Source organism: Thunnus albacares, chromosome 4, assembly GCF_914725855.1.
Source record: "Thunnus albacares chromosome 4, fThuAlb1.1, whole genome shotgun sequence".
In the NCBI taxonomy this organism is placed as follows: Eukaryota; Metazoa; Chordata; class Actinopteri; order Scombriformes; family Scombridae; genus Thunnus; species Thunnus albacares.
Window position 1 is genome coordinate 23132411 of NC_058109.1, and position 26505 is coordinate 23158915.

Here is a 26505-nt window from a genome sequence, read left to right on the forward strand (position 1 = left end):
TGAGAGTGTATTTGTGTGTATGCACAGGTGGAAACTGTGGCATACCTGCTAAAATCCCCCTCACTCCACTATAAGAGGAGACAGGATGGAGACACAGAGACACTTCTCTCCCAGGACTCTTCCTCTGAGTAAAGCAAACCCAGGTGAGTCAATAAACACAGATCATGGTGGTGGGTGATGGTACCTGAACATCATCAACACAGATTTAGACAGAAAATTCTTCCAGGATGAGAGAAATATATTTAAACACCATGACATTCTTATATTACATGTTATTTAGATGTAAACTTAATTGTTTATCGTGAGTGCTTTATATTGCTGAAAAAAGTATCTGATTAATCATTTATTGATTGGCAAAAAATTTATCAACAACAATTTTATTAAAGGGCCACTCCACCAATTTTACATGAGATGTTCAGTTTGTCGTATGTCTGTGGAAATAGTTGTGTAATATTTTTTGGAGGGCGGCTCTGGAGGTGAGTTTTGAAAATTTGAAAAATTAACATTATCTCAGATTGGGCTTGAGACTTTAACAGCAAGCAAACTGGAGGTTTGGGGTTTGAAAGAAGCAGGTATTTAGGAGACAGAGGGTGTCTATTGAAAGGTGCGACTGATTATTGCAAGCGAAGGATTCTGTGTTTTTGGAGTGTGACACCCAAGAGTCTAAAACTCCTGAAAGCTCCTAAAGCTCCTGAAATGTGTGCATTTACTACTTTTCACTGCTATGTATATTCCTGAAATGAGACTGTTGGTTAAACAAAACAAGGAATATGGTGTTGTCAATTCTGGCTCTGGGAAATTGTAACCAGCATTTTTTTAAAAACAATTTCTGAGTTCTTTGTACCGTAGATGATTTATCAATCAGTCAAAAGAGTGGGGAAACTGAATAATCAATAATGAAACTAATTGTCAGTTTACCCACATATACAGAAATAAATGTAGGGCTGCAACTAATGATTATTTTCGTTATCGATTCATCTATCCATTATTTTCTCAACAAATTGGTTAGTTGTTTGGGCCATAAAATGTCAGAAAATGGTGAAAAATGTCAACCACTGTTTGCCAAAGATGACATCCTCGAAAATATTCAGTTTATTGTTATAGAGGACTAAAGAAACCAGAAAATATTCACATTTAAGAAGCTGGAATCAGAGAATTTGAAAAAAAAGACTCAAAAATGATTAATTGATTATCAAAATAGTTGACGATTAATTTAACAGTTAGCAACCAATTGATTAATCGACCAATGATTGCAGCTCTAAATAAATACAATATATAAAATATAAATAAATAATTAAGTGTGGTAGATTTCAACAAGCAAAATGTTTCTGTTAGCTTTCCCACCAGATAACTGCAATGATGAAGATGCTACTGGGCTGCTCTCTCTGCCTGCTCCTCCTGCTCAGCTGTCTGAGTGACCTGGCGGAGGGCCGAAATCTGCATCTGGACAGCTGCACTGTCACTGTTCACACACATGAACTGCGCAAATATTACTCTGCCATACGATCGAATGCGGTAAGTTTAATACACACACAAAATCACCAAATGCAGCATCACATACAGGCATAGGCAATCACTTATATCAATCAATCACTTGTAATCACTTATACACTTAAATACACATAAAATATAACACAACACAACAAACTCTGTGTATGACACCTTACAGTGGGTGGAAAACTTACAGAAACTTAAGAGAGGTTTTTGTGGTTTTTATATAACAGATAGAAGGGGACAAGGAGATAGGAGTGAAACTTCTGGACAGATCATTGATGAAGGATGTTCAGGTGAGTCCTCGTGCTGTTTTCACCATGTAGTGCTGATTATATGCTTTCCATCCTCAGTTTCTGTCACAAATATTTCTCAATTCTAGGCTCTAGATTGATCAAGGCTTCATAAAGAGTAAATGCAGTATGAGTGTGTGAGAGTTGCTGTTATCTGACCTTTTTCAGGAGGGGCAGACTTGCTGTTTCCTGCATCTTGTGCTGCGTTTCTATGTTGAGAGAGTGTTCAGCAACTACGCCTCTTCTCAGCCACAGCAGCAACGTAGCTCCAGCGCTCTGGCCAATGCTTTTGTCAGCATCAGAAGAGAGATACATAAATGTGTAAGTGTATAGTTGTTCATTGATAAAACGTGCTTTCATTAAAAACAGACGCATTAATAATCACGCTCTTCTCTGTTCAGCACTGCCACTGTGGAGAGGAGACACAGAGAACAATTGACTCTCTGCATGCTGAGTTTATCAAGGTATGTAATATACTGTATGGACAGTGGACTCTTGAGGGTGCTACAGTCTAAACCCTGGAAGAAATCCATTTAACCTTTGTGATATTTGAGTTGGATCTGGACGCTTGATGTCCAATCCACAAACATTCTATTGTGAATATTTTAATTATATCAGGTATAACTTGATGATGATAATAAAGATGAGACCTGCACAAAGCCATACACAAATTATTCTCATAAATTATATGAATATTTCATTTTTTAATTTACAAAAAATATTTTATTCTAAATACTACAGTATTTAGAATTGTGAATCCTGATAGGCAGCCATGCAAAAACAACAGACAAAAAAAAAGAAAAAGGAAAAGAAAAAGATTTCATCTTGAAATCCAGGCTCAGAAGATATGACACCTTACAAACACTGTATAGCTGTATACCCTCACACTACTCACACGAGACAAAGCTAACAGAAAATGATTTATTATGCTTATCATTTAACTAATTTTTCACTTCTCGGTCTGTGTCTTTTCTCCATTTCTCTCTCGTTCACTCTGAGCAGCTCCACATAAACCAGGCAGCACAGAAGGCTGTGGGAGAACTGGACACTGTGCTGGAGTGGCTGGAAGGACTCGAACAGAAAACACACACATGATCAGACAGAAACTCAGCAACATCAACACTGTAACACCAAGTTGATGAACCCCTAATCTGACATCAAAGATGTGACCTGATATTACTTGTAAACAGAATGAAGATTACACATTTAAGCTTCATTTCTGTGACATTTTGCATTTCTTTATTTTGTACTTGAATTAGCTTCATGTTTTTGATGTGTTTTTATATTTTTCAATGAAATATTTAACATGACAATGTTATTTAACATATCACCATGCTATAAATGTTTAAGTTCTTATATTTATCAAAAACAGAAAGCTGTTAAGATATTGTATGTGTGGGTTCTGAGCAATCAAATTTGATTTCAACTGCTTATTTCAACAATGATTTAATTTAATTTTTTTTAATTTTAACAATGTTTTAACTTCTTTTCATTTCATTTATTTGTTCTGTTCATGTTGATGCACAGTTCCAGAAAAAGATGTGATTCATGAACAAAATACAATTATTTTGCTTTCATCATTACTCAAAACATAAATAAACAATAGAAATGAATGGTCTGTCATTTCCAGTTACTTAACAACCATTACTTACAGGTAACATGAGAAAAAAGATCAAAAGCCACACACAATAATTTACTATCAACAAAGAAAAGTTATTATTTGTCATCTTCATAAAGTATAATCTAATTATTCTTTCTCTGTACATTTTCTTGAACTGAAAAATAATTGACCAATCCTTTTAAGTCATTTTCTAGAGAATTCCACAGTTTGACGTCACATACTGAAATCTGCTCTAATGTAGTCCGCACATACTTATGCTTAAAATTAATTTTCCTTCTATGGTACCGTCTTCTGAACTAAAAACAAACAACTTTTGTAAATTTTCTGGCAATACTCTGTTTTTTGACTTGTACATAACTAATAATGTCTATAACTCATCCAGATCTTTAAGTTTCATTAGTCCTGACTTAATAAACAGTCTGTTGTTCTCTTCAATCCACCTTATGTGTCATTCTTACTGTTCTTTTCTGTAATATAAACAATCAACAAGCTTTATGTTGCTCATGTATGTGTTGTCCCAACACTCCACACAGTGATTAAAATATAGCAAAATAAGTGAACAGTACATAATGTGCATTGCATTATAATCTAACACATACTTTACTTTGTTCACAACAGGAATATTCTGTGTTTGTGTGAAATGTAAAAGCACATCAAGTTCAACGTGCAGCTCATCTTCTGGCCTGCAAAGCACAAGAATTTGCAGTTAAGATGATCAAACAGCAACCAGCATCCATTATCTTAAGAGATCTTTTTTTTTTTTAGATTTGTGGTTATTTGACTTTTAACCTGTCAAATAAAGGGAAAAGATGACAAATCCACTCTCTCGCATTTCTTGTTTTGGCTGGTTTTGACCAATATTTTTTTTTAAAAGTTTAAAATGTTTTTCTGTTGTAATATTTGCTCACCATCCATGTTGCTAATACTTAACTGTCACAACTTTTAAAATTCAGAACTAACAAAAGCCTATAAGACATGCATGTTGACTTAAAGCTTTGAATCTTATGGTATCTGTTAGTCTTGTTAGCACATGCACCGGATAATTTGGTGTTCATCTCTGAATTGAAATCTTGATTAATCTGATAGCACACATTTGTGAGAAGTACATTGTGTTATCTTCAGTATGACACAAGCCTCATCCGGTGAATAAACATTTTTTTTATCACTAAGCAGTTTCTCTGGTCACTTTAAGTATATGCCAGGTTTGATAATGAGTTGTGTGTGACAGAGAAGTGCTCTGACTAATAGCTAAAAACTTTATGTAAAAACTATATGACAAAATAGGAGATTCAAAATCTCTTTCTCAGACAGGAACAAACCCACAACTGAGATACCAGCATACTGGTCAGAAGCATCTAAAAATGCAACTGCAACTACATGAAATCATGATATCACACAGCTAAATGCAGACAAACAGCAGACATGCATACTGACACACACACACAGTCTGTGCAACAGTAAGAGATGTTTCCCATAAACTGGTTACTGCTGACTCATCTTAATTTCATATATGAACTATCATTAGGTTTTAATGCTGCCCCCTTTCCTGGGTCTCTCTTGAAAATGAGATTAACAAGACTTTTAACCTGTCAAATAAAGGGAAAAGAAAATGACAAATCCACTTTCTTGCATTTCTTGTTTTGGCTGGTTTTGACCAATAATTTTTTTTAAAACTTTAAAATGTTTTTCTGTTGTAATATTTGCTCACCATCCATGTTGCTAACACTTAACTGTCACAACTTTTAAAATCAGAAGTAACAAAAGCCTATAAGACATGCATGTTGCTGTGAATTGAAATCTTGATTAATCTGATAGCACACATTTGTGAGAAGTACATTTTGTTATCTTCAGTATGACACAAGCCTCATCCGGTGAATAAACATGAACTTGAACATGACCCATTTTAAATCATGCTGAAGTTTATTGGCACAGATTGTGAAGTCTTCATGTAGCCAGGCTGGTGTGTTCCTCCCTCCCTCAGAGCCCGTTTGCCTGCCACACCATGAACAGCATACTGGAGTTTTACCTGAGCACGGTTCTGCCGACAGCCATGGCCGAAGTGACGGAGGACACCAATGACCTAAAGCCCCACATGGAGTTTCTGTGGGGGGCTTCTGCATCAGAAGTCAAGAAGCTGCCAGAGGACTTTTCCCAGGTCAGAGACTACTATCTAAGTAGAGGAGAACAGAGTAACATGAGCCACTTTTTACATTTTGATGATTTTACTGTGTATTGTGTATTTGTTTCAAGTAATAGTTAATACATATACCTCAGGTTGTTGTGTACCCAAGGAAATGAAAACAAGTTATCTGATTATTATGATTTTAGAACAATGACCTATTAAAAAAAGTTAGTCCTATGGCACAACTTACCCCAAGGTAGAGGTAAATTGAGCGCTCTAGGGGTAATTAATGCTACCACTAAATACTGATGATACAAAATCAAACACTTTTGAGATAATTAATAATTTTAACTTTATTAATGCCATCAATTTAACAAAGGCAAAAACTCATACTTTTAAGTAAAATGATATGTTTGTGTCCTGTTGTTCGACATGTTACCTAAACATTTCCAATAAAGTTTAAACTGCGATCTTTGTGTCTTAGCTACAGAGAGAATGTGTGTGCAAATGTGCTTGTGTGTATAAAGACAAGTGCAGCTGCGACCATCGAAAGTAAAAACTTTACCATTGCCCGCTGAGAGGATAATGTAAGGAGATCTGTCCGACGCGCTGTGTCCAAACAAAAAGCATGGGTCTGTAACTGCATTTAAGGGTGTTTATTTGACCCGATGATAAAAAAAAAACACTTTGACGACCCAGATGCTCTGCCAAGATGTAACAAAAGGACAGCTATATAGAGATAGCGGACAACAGAAATATCGGCCTCTACTCGCCCACTCTGTTACAAACAAAACTGAATGAAAAGCAGGTGCAGAAGATGACCTCAATTAGTATTGCACCTCCCCGATGACACACAGACAAGATGGACTGAATAATGTGAACTATACTTTCTTAATTTGTGGTCACATGATTACTTTTGTTTATGGTTACCTAGATTAAGTGGGTGGTTCATTTTACCCACTGGCTCTATTTACCCCGTTCTCCCCTACTATTCCCATGTAGCACAAACCTGTTGACCTGCAGCATCCATTAGTAATGAATTTCTGAACTGTTACGACCCAAACAGCAGTCTTCTCTATTAGGGATGGAAAATGATGATATTGGGGTTTGAAAGCCATTGAACTGACTCTCTGAAAACAGTAGGACTTGACAGGAGAAATACCTGTCTTAATTCAAGATTCAACATGGCATACTTGCACTGAACACTCCAGCTGTGAGAACTTAAAAAATAATTCACAATCATATTCAAGCTATTTTTTCCCTGTGGTGAAATATTAAATTGGACAAGTGTACTATTAGCACTATGAGCAACTAAAAGCCACATGTCTACTCTTTAATGTTGCTCATAAAGCAATCAGTTTCTGTTTTCATACGTTGTCAAACTGTCAAAACATGCCCTCTCTTGACATGACTTAATGGCTGATTGTGACAGAAAGGGGAAGAGTTCAGTGATGGCTCACAGGACAGATTGTAATATTGCATCAATTGTTGCTCAACTGTAGCATGTCCACCTAGAAAATATACTTAGACACAGTGTACACATGTGTGTGTCAGTATTCTGACACAATTTTAATAAATAGAGTGGTGTGTTTGCCCACTGTCTATGACACCCTTTAAGTTTCTTACTAGTTCTTTTGTGATAATTTACATTACAGACAAAAGTAGACAGTGAGATAGGAGTGAAACTTCATTGACGAAGGATGTTCAGGTGAGCTATTGTGTTGTTTAAACCATGTAGTGATTATGATCTTTGCTGTCCTCAGTTAATGTTTTAAAACAGTATAGTATATAAACAGTATATGAGTGTGAGAGTTGCTGTAATTTGACATTTGGGTGTATCTATCAGGAGGGGCTGTTTCATGCGTCTCCTGGGTGTGCTTTTATTAAAAAGTGCATAGGTATTACATTGCATAAATAATGTAATCTGCTCTGCTCAGCACTGCCACTATGAGGAGAAAACACAGAACAATTGACTCCCTGCAATACTGTATATTGTTCTCACAGTATACTGCAGAGGGTGCTAAGGAGTAAGCCCAGAGAGAAATGTATTTTGGTTTCAGCAGTCATGGACTATGTTTGATGCCTGATCTTCTGGTATTCTATGTCGGAAATATTTCAATATTTTAGTTACGTCATGTCACCAACAGACATTTTAAGATTGTAATGACTGCTCTGGATGATTAAATAAGTAAATGGAAATTTTAAGGTGCGTAACTACAGACTCAAAAGATGTAACTCCCCACACAAACACATGAACTCAAACTTCCATTAACTAAACACACCTACACAGTAAGATTAAGCTATTAGAAGACTGTATCCGTCATGCCCATTACTGAGCCCATTTTTACACTGTCTCTCTGTCTTTTCTCCATTTCTCTCTCCTTTACTCTGAGCAGTTTACAAATAAACCAGGTGACACAGAATGTCATGGGAGAACTGGACAGGCTAGAGAGGCTGGAGGGACTGCCTGAAGTCTATTAATCCCCAAGCTCCGATCTAATGCTTATCTGATATTACTTGTACCACTACCATTCCACACTATCCACTACTTTGGTCCAGATTGAAGTATCTCAACAATTACTGAATGGGTTGCCATGAAATTTTGCACAGGCATGGTCCCCATGGGATGAATCCTACTGACTTTGGTGATCCCTTAACTTTTCATATAGCACCATCATCAGATCAAACTTAAACGGTTTATTTGTCAAATACTCACAAAACTAATGACATTCCCATCAGCCTCAGTTGTACTTTGAATATACTGCTAATTAGCCAATGTTAGCATGCTAACATGCTAAACTAAGATGGTGAACATGGTAAACATACCCACTAAACATCAGCATGTTAGCATTGTCATTGTGAGCATGTTGCAATACTAGCTTCAGCATTCATCACAAAGCACCACTCGGCCTAACATTTTATTTTTTACTGTTTAATTATTTAATATTAATATGTATTAGTTAACACAACATAAATGTTTACATGTTTTTTGGGTTGTTTAGCAACCAGTTCCAGCAATAAAAATATTCTTTATACCTTTAAGTGGCTAATGTGTTTCAATCCATTACAGACTGAGTTTGGAACACATTTTATAAGTAAATATAATTAAAGAGGTCTGGAAGTTGTCAGAAGCAGACTGTAATCTGGAGAAGGATTGGTTTACTGAACAAAGGGCTGATGGCATGCGGTATGATAATGGTATTGTCAGCATAAAACCGGACATTGCAATGCATTTGGAAAATAAATATTATTTATGTCCAGAGTAAATAGCAGGGGGCCTAAAATTGATCCTTGTGGGACACTTTTATCAACCAATTTGGGTCTTGATTAGAAACCATCAGCAGTAACAGTCAATGGAAAGATGATTTTCATCAGGCATAAATAGACTCATTAAAACTAATCGACAGCAACAAAAATACTATAATTCTTATTAGCAGCAACATGAATGTTTTCTATCTAGCTTCACATCTTAGTGTAGGCAGACAGAGAACCAAATTAATATGTGAAAAGTCAATGAAACAGTGATTCATCATTTAAATTGCATTGAGAAACTGTGTTATTTTTTACTTTCACTAATTCAGCATTCAGCTGTTTAAACACGATGGGAAAATATGAGCTGTCACAATGAGCGGTGCTTACATAAGTGCGGTTAACACCATCACAGGCACATATGCGGATAGATAATGTACGCATGTGCTTACGTACTTGCACCCAAACACACATAAAAACAGTGTGGAGAATGAATTGTCATACGTTTGGGAGCATCGCACTGGAGTGTATCAATCACTGATGGAACCGGAAGGCTTAATCTGGGTCTAATTTAATCCTACTTTGCTGATAATGTACAGGTCAAACTGAAGGTTGATGACAGATGGAATTTTGAAGTTTCGTCTCCCCCTGAGAAGATGCTTGCTCAGCAGAAGGACCAAGCTACTTAGTTTCAGGTTACAGAAATACATTCATTGAATGTTTCTTGCTCAGCTCTGCAAAATTTATAAGGTTTCAGAGGAAGTCTCTCCTGTTATCTCTCTTTCTGCATAGTTATTTAAGGTCACATTTGCATGCTATATTTGATTGGTTTCCTAAGTTTGCCCATAATTACCATCACATTTACATCAAAAGATCTACCAGAGATATACAGTTGTTCAGATCCACAGGAGGGTGATGTGGGTAATATGCCAACCAGAGGACAGTTCACATTGACCATGATGGCTGAATTGGGAGGAAAGCTGGCTCTCAGTGGGATTTTTCACAATGACTAAAAATTTCATCTTATGTCCAAACAGGTCTCTGTAGGTCATTCACAGGAAACTCAGATGAAAAATCCTTTCCCTTCTGTGCATCCGCCCAACCAGAGATCAGTACTGGGTGTGCCTGGGTGAGTGATTGGGCAGGACGGTGTCACCCTGGTGTAATGACCCCAGGCCACCTCATATATATTTCTCATAGTTTGCTCTTTACTTTGAATCCTTCTATAGACACAACTCTTCACTACACTTTTTTATGTTTACACAACAAAAGTCGCTCAACATAAACAATAACAAAAACAGAACTCTCAAGGATTCAATGCTACACACACTCACACGCACGCACACACACACACACACAAAGTCAAACAGACAACCTGTGTGAAAGTGAAAGAAGAATGTGGTGAACCTATTTGTAAAGACAGATAGATTTCCTCTAAGTTGCAAGTACACTATGCAGACACAAAATATGCACACACAAACACAGAAAATGTGACGCATAAGGTGGTGGAAATGTAAAAGCACATCAAGTTCAACGTGCAGCTCATCTTCTGGCCTGCAAAGCACAAGAATTTGCAGTTAAGATGATCAAACAGCAACCAGCATCCATAATCTTAAGAGATCATTCTTTTAGATTTGTGGTTAAATTCACTTCAGTGTAATCTTGTGTTCCACTGTGATTCATGTCAGGTTTCAGTTAATGTGCAGCAGTATTGCTGACTTCAGATTCTGATCACTGGTTAATGACGACATCAGAAACTGAGTTTAGGAGGTACAGGGGTGAAACCAGAGAGAACACCCTCACCATTTTAACACCCAATTATCTCAGATAACATTGTGCTGATGCTGAAAAGGAAAGACATAGAGGGGGGCACCAATTCCTGGTAGAGCTGGCAGCAGGAAATAATTTGATCAGAGGAAGTTATGAGAGAAATATTTCTAACTCAATTAACTTGCTCATTTGAGGCCTCCACTGGGTCAGCCCGTTCTCAAACTCACAAGTCTGTGACCTCAAAATCTAATCAGTTAATCTCCATGATATAATGATTATATCATGGAGATTAACTGATTAGATTAGATTGAGCAGAAAAGTAAAAAGTACAAAACTGAAAAGAAAAAAAATAGAAAAATCCTCTTGATTCTCATACTCTCCAAATCCTACACTCTGCGGTGATGATCTCACTAATTTCTTTGTCAGTTTAGTCTTTTCTCACTTTGGTGTTTCTGGTAAAATGAGAGAGAAATGCATATAAAGATAGAGAAATGTTATGTGGTCGGTTTGTTTTTTAACATCAACTGTTATTCAATTTTTTTTCAATTCAATTTATTTATTTATATATCGCCAAATCATACCAAAAGTTATCTCAGGGCACTTTTCACACAGAGCAGGTCTAGACCGTACTCTTTAATTTACAGAGACCCAACAATTCCCCCTTGAGCAAGCGCTTGGCAACAATGGCAAGGAAGAATATAAATATCTTGTGACAGACAGAACTAGTAATATCACTGTTAATGCATTAATATGAAATATTCATACTTTCTTGACATGGCAGTTCTGTGAAAAGTAGCTGTCTGGAGACCTCAGTGATTGTGCACGAGAGAGGAAGTTGATTTTTTTTTTATCACTAAGCAGTTTCTCTGGTCACTTTAAGTATATGCCAGGTTTGATAATGAGTTGTGTGTGACAGAGAAGTGCTCTGACTAATAGCTAAAAACTTTATGTAAAAACTATATGACAAAATAGGAGATTCAAAATCTCTTTCTCAGACAGGAACAAACCCACAACTGAGATACCAGCATACTGGTCAGAAGCATCTAAAAATGCAACTGCAACCACATGAAATCATGATATCACACAGCTAAATGCAGACAAACAGCAGACATGCATACTGACACACACACACAGTCTGTGCAACAGTAAGAGATGTTTCCCATAAACTGGTTACTGCTGACTAATCTTAATTTCATATATGAACTATCATTAGGTTTTAATGCTGCCCCCTTTCCTGGGTCTCTCTTGAAAATGAGATTAACAAGACTTTTAACCTGTCAAATAAAGGGAAAAGAAAATGACAAATCCACTTTCTTGCATTTCTTATGTTTTGGCTGGTTTTGACCAATAATTTTTTTAAAAAAGTTTAAAATGTTTTTCTGTTGTAATATTTGCTCACCATCCATGTTGCTAATACTTGACTGTCACAACTTTTAAAATTCAGAACTAACAAAAGCCTATAAGACATGCATGTTGACTTAAAGCTTTGAATCTTATGGTATCTGTTGCATGTGTCTTGTTAGCACATGCACCGGATAATGTGGTGTTCATCTCTGAATTGAAATCTTGATTAATCTGATAGCACACATTTGTGAGAAGTACATTGTGTTATCTTCAGTATGACACAAGCCTCATCCGGTGAATAAACATGAACTTGAACATGACCCAAAATAAATCATGCTGAAGTTTATTGGCACAGATTGTGAAGTCTTCATCATGTCTGCAATGATAATGAGCAGGGATGATTTCCCCTACAACAGTCTTCGAAATACCAGTGTTGCTCAACACAAGGTGGACAACCAGATAAGGAAAAGTGGACATTCCATACAACTGAAAATGCTTATGCTGCCACCACTAAGAGTCCCAAACCACTTCTTCTAATTTTTTGCCCACTCATATGAAAACTGCACCAACTTTGTGCTTTTTGATGAAGACAATGGAATCTCTAGAAAGAATACCATGACTCCTGTCACTTACTCACAGCCAAAAGCAAAGACAAGTAGATGTCACCTGTCTTCACTCTTGTGAGTCTTATTTACGCATGTCTGACAGAGAGGGAATCCACAGCGTCAGCAGACTCAAACCACAACCTAATACCATTTCCATCTGAGTGGCACTATTTCCTCTGTTATTCTGAATGCATGGAATAATAATGTGGTTGACAGCCTTTACTGCAATTTCAGTCTCTAAATTAATAATTCTGTACTTAGTATCAATTTTAAGTTCTAGTTTAGTGGGTAAAGTCTGTGTGTCTAGTGTAGGACAGATATTCCCTCTGTATAGTCAGTAATAATACTACTACAAAAACCTTATTCACACATACATACATACATATGTATATATATATATATATATTCACATGCTGCCAGAACAGCTTCAATGCACCTTGGCACTGATTCTAGAGTCTCTGAACTCAAAAAGATCTCTGAAAGAGTCTCTGATCCCAAAAGATATTCCCTCATTTGGTGTTTTGATGATGGTGGTCGAGAGTGGTCCTAAATCTCACAAGTATTCAATTGGGTTAAGATCTGGTGGTGGTCAGTGGAGGCCATAGCATGTGATAGAAAAGTTTCATCATAGGATTAGATTATATTACGATTATTTTTATTTCAAACATGTTAAAATAACATAGGATGAAGTAAAGAACTTTTCTAGTCCTACTCCCTTTTTTTATACTTTATCGATGAAATCAAAACCAAAAAACATTCAAAACAACGCAAGAGAATAAATATAACTTGCATAGAAACAATAACAACAAACAAAAACAACACAAGTCAAAAAGACACTCTGTACCAAATCATATTATTCCAGTCCACCTCTTTGTTCATCCACTCTATATCTGTTCAGGATCTGTTCACTCAGAACAACTTTGTATTGATTTGCAGTGAGTCTTCCCTCTAAGGGGACAAGTGGACCCAAACCATGCCAGCAAAATGCCCCCTGCAGCATAACAGAGCCACCAGATACCCTCACTGTAAGGGTCAAGCATTCAGACCTGTGCTGGTTTTTCCTTTAATTTGTCACCTGTCTGTGTATATATATAAATAAATCTATACCTGTGTGTGTGTGTGTGTATATATGATAGACATAAAGCAGAATTATTGGATTGCATTAGGGTGCACAGGTATACCTAATTAAGTGGTCAGTGAGTATATATATATATATATATATATATATATATATATATATATGTATATATATACACACACACATATAGTATACACATATATATATACTCACCGACCACTTAATTAGGTATACCTGTGCACCCTAATGCAATCCAATAACTCTGCTTTATGTCTATTATTGAGGTTGGTGATGGTGTACTGGGGTACGTTATAATGAATGATGTTCCTAATATTTTGTCCACTCCATTAACATACATGAAGGGGGCAAAATATTAGGAACACTTTTCAATATAATGCAACCCAGCACACTACCCACTACAACCTCAATAATGAACAAAGTAGAAGTATCACCTCTCTGAGAATGTCAACAAAAACTGAAAATTTATAAGCTTCATAAATGTAGAATTTATTGCAGATATATTATACAAATATATTGGTATATTATATTATATTATATTATATTATATTATATTATATTATATTATATTATATTATATTATATTATATTATATTATATTATATTATATAAAATAGTGCTGACCCAAACTTTTTTTTTCCTTGAGAGCTCAATATCTTGCAATCTATTAATAGTACCAGCTCATCTCATGGGAGGATTAGTCCATGTGTGATGTATGATTCTCAAGAAAAAAAATCCCCCGCATGTATGAAGCATGTTTAACCGTTTCTCTTCCAGTCAGTCTCCTCCCTCAGGTGTCTGTCACAATTTGGCTATATATTAAGACACGAGATGGTCCAGAAATATGCACTTGTCTCTTCTGAACTCTTCAGCAAGATACCAACAAGAAGAATTCTCCTCTCAGAGGTCTCATCTACGTCCACTGAGTCCATTGAACCAGCAGCATCTTCTACTCCTGAGGACCGACTCTTCCTTTCTCTCCAGCCAGAAGACTTCAGCAGCTTGTCCACCAGCATGACTCCTCGATCTCTCCTCATGTCCGTCCTGGTTCTCTTGTCGTTCTTCAGCAATGCTTGGTCCACTCCAACTTGCAACAACCAGTGCTGTCGTTTTGTGGAGAGCTTCCCTGTCAAGCTCAGGAAGCTGCGAGAGGACTATTCCCAGATCAGAGACTTTTATGTAAGTATGCAAAAGCGCAGCATATGCTCTGCAAATCGCTCATGCAGATACCCTGATAGTGCGTGCAGCATGATTTAGATAAATGTCCCGCCAGTCACCAGATGATGATGCTGCACTTTCTCACCTCTGCCTGTCTGCGCCTGTGTTGGTGTTGACACTATCTCACACAGCACATCGAGCTCAAACTTTTTTATGTCTACAGGAGGCAAATGATGACCTGGACGAAGCGCTGCTAGACCAGTCAGTCGAGGACTCTTTTAAAGTAAGTTCCCCTTCTACTCTAAGTTCCTTTTTTATGGTTGAATCTGACTGAAAATGCAATGCGTAGAAGCACAGACAGCTCAGCAGCAGCAGGAGAGCATCGTGCACACCAGTAAAGAGTTAAACGACATCATGTAACCAGGCTGGTGTTTTCTTCCCTCCCTCAGAGCCCGTTTGCCTGCCACACCATGAACAGCATACTGGAGTTTTACCTGAGCACGGTTCTGCCGACAGCCGTGGCCGGAGTGACGGAGGACACAAAGAACCTAAAGCCCCACATGGAGTCCATACAGCAGATCTTCGACCAGCTCAAGGCTGATGTCACCAAATGTGTGAGTATCTGGCGCACGTGTTGCTCCTACAGTAGGATAAAGATGTAAATACGCGCTATTTACGCGCCGCTGTAGGCTCCGATGTAGTCGTACAGCAGCCAGTGCGGCACATATTAGTGACTGGATGATTATTGATGTTCTTGTGCAAAATCGCTGTGATATTTTGTGAAGACCAGAATTAAAATGGATCCTCAAGTTTTAAGTAGATTTTCAAGTAAATATTGTACTGTACTGTACTGGTTACATTTGGACGCGTAGACTATTAGTTATAATAGTTTCTAATAAAATACGTGTGTAAGTCCGTTTCTGTTTTCATACGTTCATCAACCAAGATGTCATGCTTTTCGGGAATAAGTGCGATTAGCCGTCACTCGGATAAAACTCTGTCTCCCTCAGCCAAACCACCGAAACCACCTTCCTGGTTTTGGGCCAAATCCTAAAATATCAAAAAAATTCCCACACTTGACATGCGGCAAATGGTTGAATATGACAGGAAAGGGTTAGAGTTCAGAGGAGGCTCACAGGACAGACTATAATGTTGCATTAGTCAGTGATTCCTAGCATGCATAGCCGTGCACCATCCAGTTGAAGGGAAGGGGTGCAGGGAAGGGGTGCAGCCGCTACTTATGAGTTTCTTGCCCTGCGCTCTGCCTCTTAGGCTGCATAGAAATCCTTGCTCCATTGCTGGACTGGCAGACCCACATCCCAACCAAAACTTTTGCTAGTTAATAATAACCATCTTATTAATGGGGTTGGGGAACGGGCAGTGTAGGGATTGAATTCAGAGCATGACAGTCTACTGAAAGTTGGTAACTCCTGTGTTAACATCTCTCTATTGTTCCGCTTACAGAGACGTTATTTCGACTGCAAGCATCAATTTGACATCAAAAACATTAACTCTACATACACTCAGGTGAGTGTCAAGATCTCAGTTTTGATGATAAAAAATATACAATGTATGTACATATATATGCATGCTTTATATTATGATGCTTTCATTAAACTGAATTATGTGTTTGTCCACAGATGGAGAATAAAGGTCTTTATAAGGCTATGGGCGAACTGGGTCTGCTGTTTAACTACATTGAGACATATCTGGCTTCTAAACGGAGCACAAGCCATGGGGCCTCTGCTTGAAGACCTGATGACCCTAATCAAAACACAATCTTGTTCATCTCAGGAAAGAAAAGATAGTCATACACTCTTGCACTCATTTGCATTCAACACATTGTTTACAGTGGTATGACTGTTGCTTGATGATGGTTTACTTTCATAAACTGATGCTTAACGGATGTCTTTATAGTTTTGAGACTAGATAGACAAGATACTCCTTTGTCCTGAGGACAAGTTTCTGTTTGGAATCATATTGAGTCCTACCCATATGAAGTCACAACCAAAAGTGCCAAAGTTGTGTTATTTATTTTAATTATGTATTTTGGTATTTATTTTATGTTTCGTATTGTTTCAGATGAATAAATGACTTGATGATATTCATGGCCTCTTTTGATTTTATTGCACAAGATGATACAGTCGTTTTCATGTGCCATTTATTAGGAATGGTAAACTGCTGAGTACATCACATCCTGCATTACTGCACTCTATATGTATGTGGGGAACCACTAGAGTGTAAACTCAACAGGCTGATGCACTAACCTCAAACGTGACCCATATACATCACTTACCAGCAGCAGCCCTGCTGTATCTTAACTTACCGTAACTGTAACTAGCCAGCCTCACCCTCATGGCATATGCACACTTGCACAAGCACTCACACACACATGCATGTGACAGCAATCTCACTTGTCACACATGCAACCACATATAAAACAGAACTAACACACAGGTTAAAATAGAGCAGCCCTTTTATTAAAAAATGCAATGTCACCTTCTTTTTAGTAATGCCTGCAACAGAGCCAGGGGTTGTAACTGCATGCTTTTTTAGTGGTTTAACTAATCAGCTCCACCACAATACATTGATATCTGAACATTGGAAGAATCTGATGAACAAAAATGGTACAGAAATGTATCCTGTAATAACCTTTGACTGTATGTATGTGCGTTATTCGGACAGCGGAGTCACTGTCTCAGTGTTCCCGACTTGACTAATTCCTGACTTGACTCAAGCCTCTGCACTGAAACTACTCTAAGACATTTCATCAGTCGCTCGCTTAGTCAACATGGGACGATCTGAATAGTATCATTCCAGCAATGACAGTACCTTATGCAAAGATACCATTCATAACATTTGTCTGGTAAGGCATGTATATTTTAATTTGGTTTATTTTAATAGCAGTTCCCTTAAGCATAAATTGTGTTGTTCATCAGTGTTGTGTGCAACCCTCAAAAGTTCCTGAGTTGTGTTGATTCAGACTTCAGTCTCCCTAAAGTAAGTGTTTACAGTACATTGTGAAACGCCAGACTGACAGTGTGCCGGTGCTGTTTAAGATCATGTCTGGCTGTTGTGTAATGACTGGATGCTTTTGATCAGACAGCAGCGGTTTGGAGGCAGGGTGAGAAAACTGAGAGAATAATTTTCATCAGTATTATCGTCATCCGAAACTGGCACAGATACTTATAGGCTGCTCCATACTGTACAGACTTTAATGCAAAATGTTGAATCACAAGAGATCAATGTCAAGAAGCATGAAAACTGGTTACCATCAACATCTAAAAAAAAAAGGATCCCAAAAAAGTCCTGAATTTAAAATGTAAAGCCTACATCAAAAGAGAATTTATTGTAAAGAGTGAAGATGCAAATTGTTCAAAGTGTCCTGGAGACGAGCCTCTCCTCATTTAATTAATATAGTCAATCTATTTTGTTTATTCTAACAGTTTGGGGCACATATCGTTCAGAAAAGTCTATTTGGAAATAGTTAAGATTGATGTGGAACATTAACACCCATGAGCGGAAAAGGAGGTAAAACATCACAAAAGTTGTCGAAGACATCCGTTCTGATTCATTATTTTGAATCATAATGTTTTAGAACGATTTCTGTACGTACAGCTGATGAGTCATGTAGAAGATTAGATATTTCCAAAATAGAGATGCCAAAGATATCCAAATATGCTGACAGCACTTTGCAAAGTGACACATTCTTTCTGTTATGAACTGAGTCAAGTGATGTAAGATATCCATCCGTTGCATCACTTGCTTACAGTACACTTGAATAAGTCAGGTATTTGTTAGGCATTGCACAGATATTTCTCTGAATCTTGGTTTAGCAGTGCCTGAAGTTTAAAGTTAATTTCGACTTCTCCATGTTTTTCCTGTCTCTATCACTAGAACAAGACACTTGTAAGCTCTGAATCAAGTGTGACAAAGCTATATTTCACAACACCAATAATACAGAATAAAATATACAAGTGCAAGAGCACAGTCCACAAACCAGAAGCCTCTCCCTGCCACAGGAACCTGGAGCATATAACCACTTCCTTTCCTGGACCAGGTGCACCTCATTGAGAACTGATCTGGTGTAGAAGACCTAGGGAGAGCTTTGGCTATGGCTGTGGAGATATTTCCCTATAATTATTCAAGAGCATGGTATATCAATTTGAGAGCATAATTTATTGATTTTATGTTCAAATGTTGTACTTTGTCCCTCAAAACCCTGCCATCACACTCAAACAGCCTCTGCTTGCGCTTAGATTTGCTCTGTTTCTGCTCAAATTGTGTGCTTGCACTCAAATATAATGTTGCTTGCACAGATTTCCTGCACACAAGCTTCAGCTCTTCTCCTCACACAAAAACAAATACAAAAACATTTAAAATTCAGTGCAGCACTAATATAGCACAGAGTTCACTGGAATAAATTACCACCATACTACTTATTCATTACAATGCATAAAGTGAACAACACTCCACCACTGACCCAAAGTAAAACTCTTAACACCTTTTAAAATACCACAACCATGGGATTTATTAACATAAAGACATACAAAACAACCAAGACATATAAATAAAGACTACAAACAACTGTCATAAGACAACAGAAACACTGAATAAAATCCCAAGCTGAGAGGCAACAAGAGCACAGTCCACAAAACAGAAGTCTCTCCCTGCCACAGGTACCTGGAGCATTTAAGCAGTTTCTTTCCTGAGCCAGGTACACCATCAGTGATCAGGTGTAGAAGATCTAGGCGGAGCAAGAGACAGGAGAGGAAAAAGGACAAACAGCACAGGCAACACATACAGCCATAACCTGCAAGTCAGGTATTTGGTAGTGTTACGGACTAGTCAAGTCTAGGGGATTCAGTGCCAGGAACCGATACTAGTCCTAACCTGGAGGGTGTAGAAAAGGAGAAAACGTGGAAGGACACAGAGGAAGATGGACTGGTTTCCAATATTAGAGAGACAGTCGGGAGGTGGGTTACCTTACCGAGTTTCCAAGCCAGCTAGCATTTTAAGTCCCTCCGACTCGGCCTCGCCAGTGCTGGGCGTTGCTCTCGTGAGCCGCAAGCTCAAATGCACTACTGTAAAGTTATATGGTTGCAAAATTAAACTTCAACGGAACACTCTGACTGGACGTTTTGAACTTGGATAGAAATGTCAATGGGTTGTGGTCAGTGAGAATCACCAGATCACCTCCAGCACTACAGACATACACCTCAAAGTGTTGAACTGCCAGAACTAGAGCCAGGGCCTCCTTCTCAATGGTAGAATAACGTTTCTGATGGCGATTCAATTTTTTAAAGAAGTGGGCAACTGGCCTATCTATCCCTGACACATCAGTCTGTAGTAACACCGCCCCCACTCCAACATCACAAGCATCCACTGCCAGCTTGAATGGGACAGAGAAGTCTGGAGCCACCAATACTGGTTCACTAGCTAGGATAGCTTTAACCATTGCTTTCTGACAGTCTGCCGACCAGCTAAACCTAACTCCCTTCTTCAACAAATTTGTGAGTGGTGTTGTCACCGCTGCGAAGTTGGGGACAAACCGCCTATAAAATCCACACATGCCCAAAAGGTGCATTAGCTGATGTTTTGTTTTTGGAACAGGCATGTCTAAAATGGCCTGCACCTTGGCAGTCCTTGGCCTCACCAAACCTTGGCCAACCTGGTGCCCCAAGTATGTGACCTGCCCCTTTCCAATCTCACGCTTGGGCAAGTTGATTACCAACCCTGCTTGCTTAAGACGTTCAAACAACTGTCTCATGTGTTGCACGTGATCAGACCATGAAGAGCTATAGCAAACCACATCATCTAAATAGGTTACAGTGTTCTGCAATCCAGAGGTGACCAAATTCATTAACCTCTGAAAGGTTGCTGGCGCGTTCTTCATGCCAAACGGGAGAGCTCGACAGCGATACAAACATTCCTGCATCACAAAGGCAGACACATCTTTTGCCCTTTCCGTCAACGGCACTTGCCAGTAGCCTTTTAACAAGTCAAACTTTGACACATACTGTGCCTTGCCGATCCTATCAATGCAGTCTTCCAACCTGGGTATGGGATACGTGTCAGTTTTAGTAACATTATTCACCTTTCAGTAATCAATGCAAGGTCGTACACTTAAATCAGGCTTGGGAACAGGGTCTAAGGGAGAACTCCATTCACTTGAGCCTTGTTCAGTGACACCAATTTCTTCCATATAAAGCAACTCTGACTTCACCTGAGCCCATTTTTGTGAGTTAATGCTGTACAGATGTTGCTTAATGGGGGTTGCCTCACCAGTGTCTACATCGTGGGTTATTAACTTCATCAAGCCAGGGGTATCTTTAAACAAAGAACTATATTGGTCCATTAGATGTACTAAATCCTCTCTCTGCTCTGTAGTGAGGTAACTAAGTGACTCTCTAAGATTGGCCAGGGCGCTGGAATTCTTGAGCCTAGCCGTAACAGGCTCCACTGACCTAACATCATGGTCCTCACTCGCCTCCTCTTCCACAGCAACTTGAGAGGTTATACACACTGTGGACGTAGTGTCACGGGTATAATAAGAATTCAAGAGATTGATATGACATACTCGTGATTTGTGCCTCCGGTCGGGGGGGTCTCAACAACATAACTGCAAGCACCCACTTTCTTGATAACCTTATATGGACCATAGAATTTTACCCCTAGCTTATCTCCACCCATGGGCAACAAAACCAGAACCTGGTCCCCTGCCTTGAAGGTACGTTTCACTGCCTTCTTGTCATACTGAGCCTTCATCTTTCCCTTAGCTGCTTCCAAGTTATTCCTGGCCAAGTCACAAGCTGTATGCAGCCGGTCCTTGAAGGATGCTACATACTGCAAAACCCCACTGGGAGCGTCTGTCTGCCCAGCTGACTGCAACAGCTGTTCTTTCACCATCCTCAGCGGTCCTCTCACTTGATGTCCATAAACCAACTCGAAAGGGCTAAAACCTGTAGCCTCATTCACAGAGTCTCCGATAGCAAACAATAAAAATGGCATAGCTACATCCCAGTCATTTGAGTAACCAACACAATAGGTTTTAATCATAGACTTTAATGTCTGGTGGTACCTCTCGATCGCACCTTGGGACTGAGGATGATAGGCAGATGACATAATTTGTTTAATTCCCAGCTCATGCATCACTTCCTGAAATGCACCAGAAGTGAAGTTGGACCCACGATCATGTTGGACTTCTAGTGATAAACCTACCCTAGAAAAGAAATGGAGTAGAGCCTCCACTATGACCCTGGTCTTAATGGACTTCAATGGCACAGCCTCTGGAAACCTTGTAGAAACATCCATAATAGTCAGGAGGTACTCATTCCCTTTCTTAGTTTTTGGCAAAGGGCCAACACAATCAATCATTACTCTTGAGAAGGGTTCCTCCATGACCGGTAGAGGGCAGAGGGGAGCAGCTCAAATGGTCTGGTTGGGCTTGCCCACAACCTGACAAGCATGACAACTACGACAGTATGACACCACATCCTTATGCATTTTGGGCCAGTAGAAATGTCTGCTGATTTTCTCTTGAGTTTTCCGGACGCCTAAATGACCAGCCATGGATATTTCGTGGGCTAAACGCAGGACTTCCTTCCTAAAACTCTCAGGCAGCACAACTTGAGTCATAATGGTCCATGTCTCCTCTGCAGGACGATCACGAGGCCGCCATTTCCTCAACAAGACTCCATCTTGGATAAAGAAGCCCTCAGCTACCTCTTTCATGTCCTCAGCACTAGCAGCTGTCTGTCTCAATGGAGCTACAGAAGGATCCTTTTCCTGCTCTAATATAAGGGCTTCCCAAGAAAACTGAGAACAAGGTGACACCTCAGCTAGCCTAGCGAAAAAGATATTAGCCAATCCACCAGACAGTTCATCCTGCTCACTGGAATTTCCTTTTTCAGCAGCCAGAGCATACGTCACCACACAAGCTGTAAAAACCTCGGGGTGTTCTCTCTCCAAAGCCATGGTCTCAGGGACTTCACAAGGTTTCTCACATACAACCGGTGTCACGCAAACCTGAGTACCGGCCAAATCCTTTCCCAACACAAAAGCAACCCCTTGAACTGGCAAGGAAGGTACAGTGCCGACCACTACCGGCCCATTTACAATGTTAGAGTTCAGAAATACCCTGTGCAAAGGAGCACTAATAAAACCCCCTCCCACACCCTTCACTGGTGTAGAAGCTTTTAAATAGGTGGCAGGCGAGAGGTCTATAATACCCTGAACCAATAAGGACTGTGTTGCCCCTGTGTCCCTCAGGATGGATATAGGAACCATTTCCCTATCAGGTTCCCCAGAAACAGCCCCTCTTGATACAAAACCCTCAAACCCCTTCGCTACTGGGCAGGATGGCAGGTTCACGCTGTCCACTTCACAAAGACCAATCTGTGTGTGGGCATTTATCAACCCCACAATTTTCTCGTCCCCATTTCTTTTCCTGAGACCAGGACAACTGGACTTTATATGGCCAGGCTTTTTGCAGTAATGATAGATGACGTCACTTCTAGGAATAAAAGGCTTCTCATACCTTTTCCCTGGTCCTTGAAACCACAGGGAGGGAGGAGTAGGCTTAATTGCTATAGCCTCTGTAGGCCTGTCAGTGGCAGCCTGCCTCCTATCCTGTCTGCCAACCTTGCCTTTCCAAGGCGCTTCTCTGTGCATTAACTCATAATAATCTGCTGCCATAGCAGCTTTTCTCAACTCTGTAACTCCCCTCTCATTTAGATGTATTTCCATGTGCCGGGGTAAACTGGTTTTAAACTGCTCCCCCAGTATAAGTTGCCGCAACTCTTGAAAGGTATGGGTGTTAGTACTTGCTAACCACCTGTCAAACACAACCTCTTGTTGCCTAACCAAATCAAGGAAAGTCTCACTTGATTTTCGCTGCAGAGACCTGAACTTCTGTCGGTAGGCTTCTGGCACCACCTCATAGGCTGCCTAAACCACCTTCCTCACAGCATCATAGTCTCGGCTGTCAGAAGCATCTAAGGCTGCATAAGCTTCCTGAGCTTTACCCTCAAGCACACTCTGAATAAGCAACGTCCACCTATTCTCAGGCCACTCTAGCTCTTTGGCAATCTGAGCTAGCTGAGTTTTACATACATACACAACCATCTGTTTAAAACGAGAATCTGGCACCGAGCAGCTGTTCTGCCTGTAGCTGTATGTCCATGGCCTACTTCTAAACCTAGCAACATACAACTTTTCCCGAGCTGAATCCAACTCAATTGTGCCTCTTCCTGCAAACAGAATGCTTGGATGTAACTCACTAACTGAACTCTAATCGCTTCGAATCCATATCCTGGACGAGCCTCCCAAATTATGTTACGGACTAGTCAGGTCTGGGGGATTCAGTGCTAAGAACCAATACTAGTCCTAACCTGGAGGGTGTAGAAAAGGAGAAAACGTGGAAGGACACAGAGGAAGACGGACTGGAGGTGGGTTACCTTACCGAGTTTCCAAGCCGGCTAGCATTTTAAGTCCCTCCAACTTGGCCTCACCAGCACTGGGCGTTGCTCTCGTGAGCCACGAGCTCCTTCTGGCGGTTCAGTTCAGGTTTTGGTGGTTGGGGGATGGGTCCCCGAAGAACAGAGCTGGGTTTACACAAGGGTCCGGGCGCAGGAAAGATGTGAAGAGGACGCCTCTGGTCTTTAACTCAACTCATACTCAACTGCATGCGCGCCTCACCGTGACGTCCTTTATATCAACACGCAGCTTAACCACACCCCCTTGTTATCTTCTCAATGAAAACCAGTCCAGTGTTTAGAAAAGGGAGAGGAAGAAAGAGGAACTATAAACCCCGCTCCCCAATCACTCCTAACAGTAGGCATTGTGCAGATAGTTCTCTGAATCTTGGTTTAGCAGTGGCAGTGAGTGAAGTTTCAACATGTCTTTCCTGTCTCTTTCACTGGTAAAAGATAAATATAAGCTCTAAATATGTGTCACAATGTTATATTTCCCAACACCAATACCACAGAAGAAAATACATAAGTCACCACTCTACAGTAAGTCAACTATACAATTGTGCAACAAGTAGCACTCTTGGTACTTCCTGAATATGGATATGACCATATTGGGCTACAAGCACATATTGTGTGACAGGAAAAAAAGCCTCTTCCTATCACTACTTGGCACAGATTTGCATAATGAGTTCCATTTAAAGTTAAGGCCAAATTATTTACATTCTCAGTTGATGGTTGCAGATAAATAATTACTCCTTATTGGCAGATATGTATATTCATGTTCTGTAGATACTATCTAATGGCATTTCTTCTTTTATCACCAGATAGCCTTTTTATATATCAAACTTCTGTATTGATGTATGTCTTATTTCTTTTATTGAGAATTTACTCTTTTTATGTATATATGTGAATATATTGTATTTATATTTGTTGTTCTTTTTTATACTTATAGAAATGTGTGTTTTCTATCTCATGCTTCCGTTTTTTATGCTGCTCATGTCCTGTGATTGTTTTTAATATTCTATCTCTAGAAAGCATTTTGTGTTTCTTTGCTCAATAAGTGTTCCATAAATAAACCATTGTTAGGATATAAATGACCATAAACAAATCCAGTAGCATTAATTGAGGGTTACTCCTCTTTATAATTAACAGCAAAATGCTCTTGTGTGCAAAGTAGGTATGTATGTATACATATATTGTATATATGTGTGTATACACAGACGGGTAACAAATTAAAGGAAAAACTTGTCCACTTGTCCCCTTGGAGGGAAGGGTCACTGCTAATCAATACAAAGTTATTCTGAGTGATCACCTTTATCCTATGATGAAACATTTGTATCATGATGGGAGCGGTCTCTTCCATGATGACAATGCCCCAATTCACAGGACATGGGGGGTCACTGAATGGTTTGGTGAGTATGAAAATGATGTGAATCATATGCTATGGCCTTCGCAGTCACCAGATCAAATAAATTGAACACCTATAGGAGATTTTGGACTGACGTGTTAAACAGCGCTCTCCACCACCATCATCAAAACACCAAATGAGGGAATATCCTTTCCTTAGACAGAAAAAAGTGAAAAATGTGTTTTAAAAAAGAAGTAGATTTTTAACATCATTCGAACAAAAGAAAACAAAAATCAAAGAAACCACAACATGTAGCCAGAGTGGTACTTGACAGTAAGAACAATCAGATTTCCAGCACATGTGAAAGATTAGTAACTGTTGAACATGTAAATCTGACAACAAAAGGCTTTCCATTTGATCATGTCTGAAAATCTTTTTTTTTTTTTGAGCTGTTAGTTTCTTGCTGAGGTTGTGTAGTATCTCACTATTGCTACCTTGTCTGAGGCAGGTAGATCAGCTTCTTGCCAGAGAGGATGTGTCTGTGTGTGAGAATCAGGGTGACATGCCACTTCAAAGAATTTAAAGGACGAGCCGTGTGTCACCACCTCAGCTGAGAAGTCTCCATCCTCCATATTTCCCCACAAATGGGTGTACATAATAATGACAAGTTGGGGCCCAATATGTTGTTTCAAACGTAGAAAAAAATAATGTAGCACTGTTTTTTATATTTGTAAAAAAATAATTGTCTTGTCCAACTTCTTCTAACTACTGAATGTTCATTGATGACAAGATGACGTAGTGATTCAGAAACTGTGTACCATGGGTTCTGTTTTCACTCCTACCACTCGTAAAATAAAATGCTGATGACTGGAAGGCTCCCCCTCCTTTGGCAAGGAGCATGCTGGGTGGGTTTTGTGACGTTTGTTTTTATGCAA

At 39.2% G+C, this 26505-nt stretch overlaps 2 protein-coding genes and 1 long non-coding RNA gene across 3 annotated transcripts; 2 read left to right on the forward strand and 1 right to left on the reverse strand.

Moving 5' to 3' along the window:
• Window positions 1-1350: 1350 nt before the first annotated feature.
• Window positions 1351-4479, forward strand: il19l (interleukin 19 like). Its single transcript, XM_044349865.1, has 5 exons — window positions 1351-1515; window positions 1725-1787; window positions 1953-2105; window positions 2186-2248; window positions 2787-4479. The coding sequence occupies exons 1-5, from the start codon at window positions 1357-1359 to the stop codon at window positions 2877-2879; spliced, it is 531 nt and encodes a 176-aa protein (XP_044205800.1). The 5' UTR covers window positions 1351-1356; the 3' UTR covers window positions 2880-4479.
• Window positions 4480-5724: 1245 nt separating this feature from the next.
• On the reverse strand, window positions 5725-25474 carry LOC122981537. The gene is made up of 3 exons (XR_006403262.1): window positions 25439-25474; window positions 24132-24136; window positions 5725-6006 (listed from the first exon to the last, which is right to left on the reverse strand). It is a non-coding gene; the product is annotated as an uncharacterized LOC122981537 (long non-coding RNA).
• Window positions 14216-16844, forward strand: il10 (interleukin 10). Its single transcript, XM_044350293.1, has 5 exons — window positions 14216-14770; window positions 14973-15032; window positions 15199-15363; window positions 16214-16276; window positions 16390-16844. The coding sequence occupies exons 1-5, from the start codon at window positions 14423-14425 to the stop codon at window positions 16498-16500; spliced, it is 747 nt and encodes a 248-aa protein (XP_044206228.1). The 5' UTR covers window positions 14216-14422; the 3' UTR covers window positions 16501-16844.
• Window positions 25475-26505: the final 1031 nt, after the last annotated feature.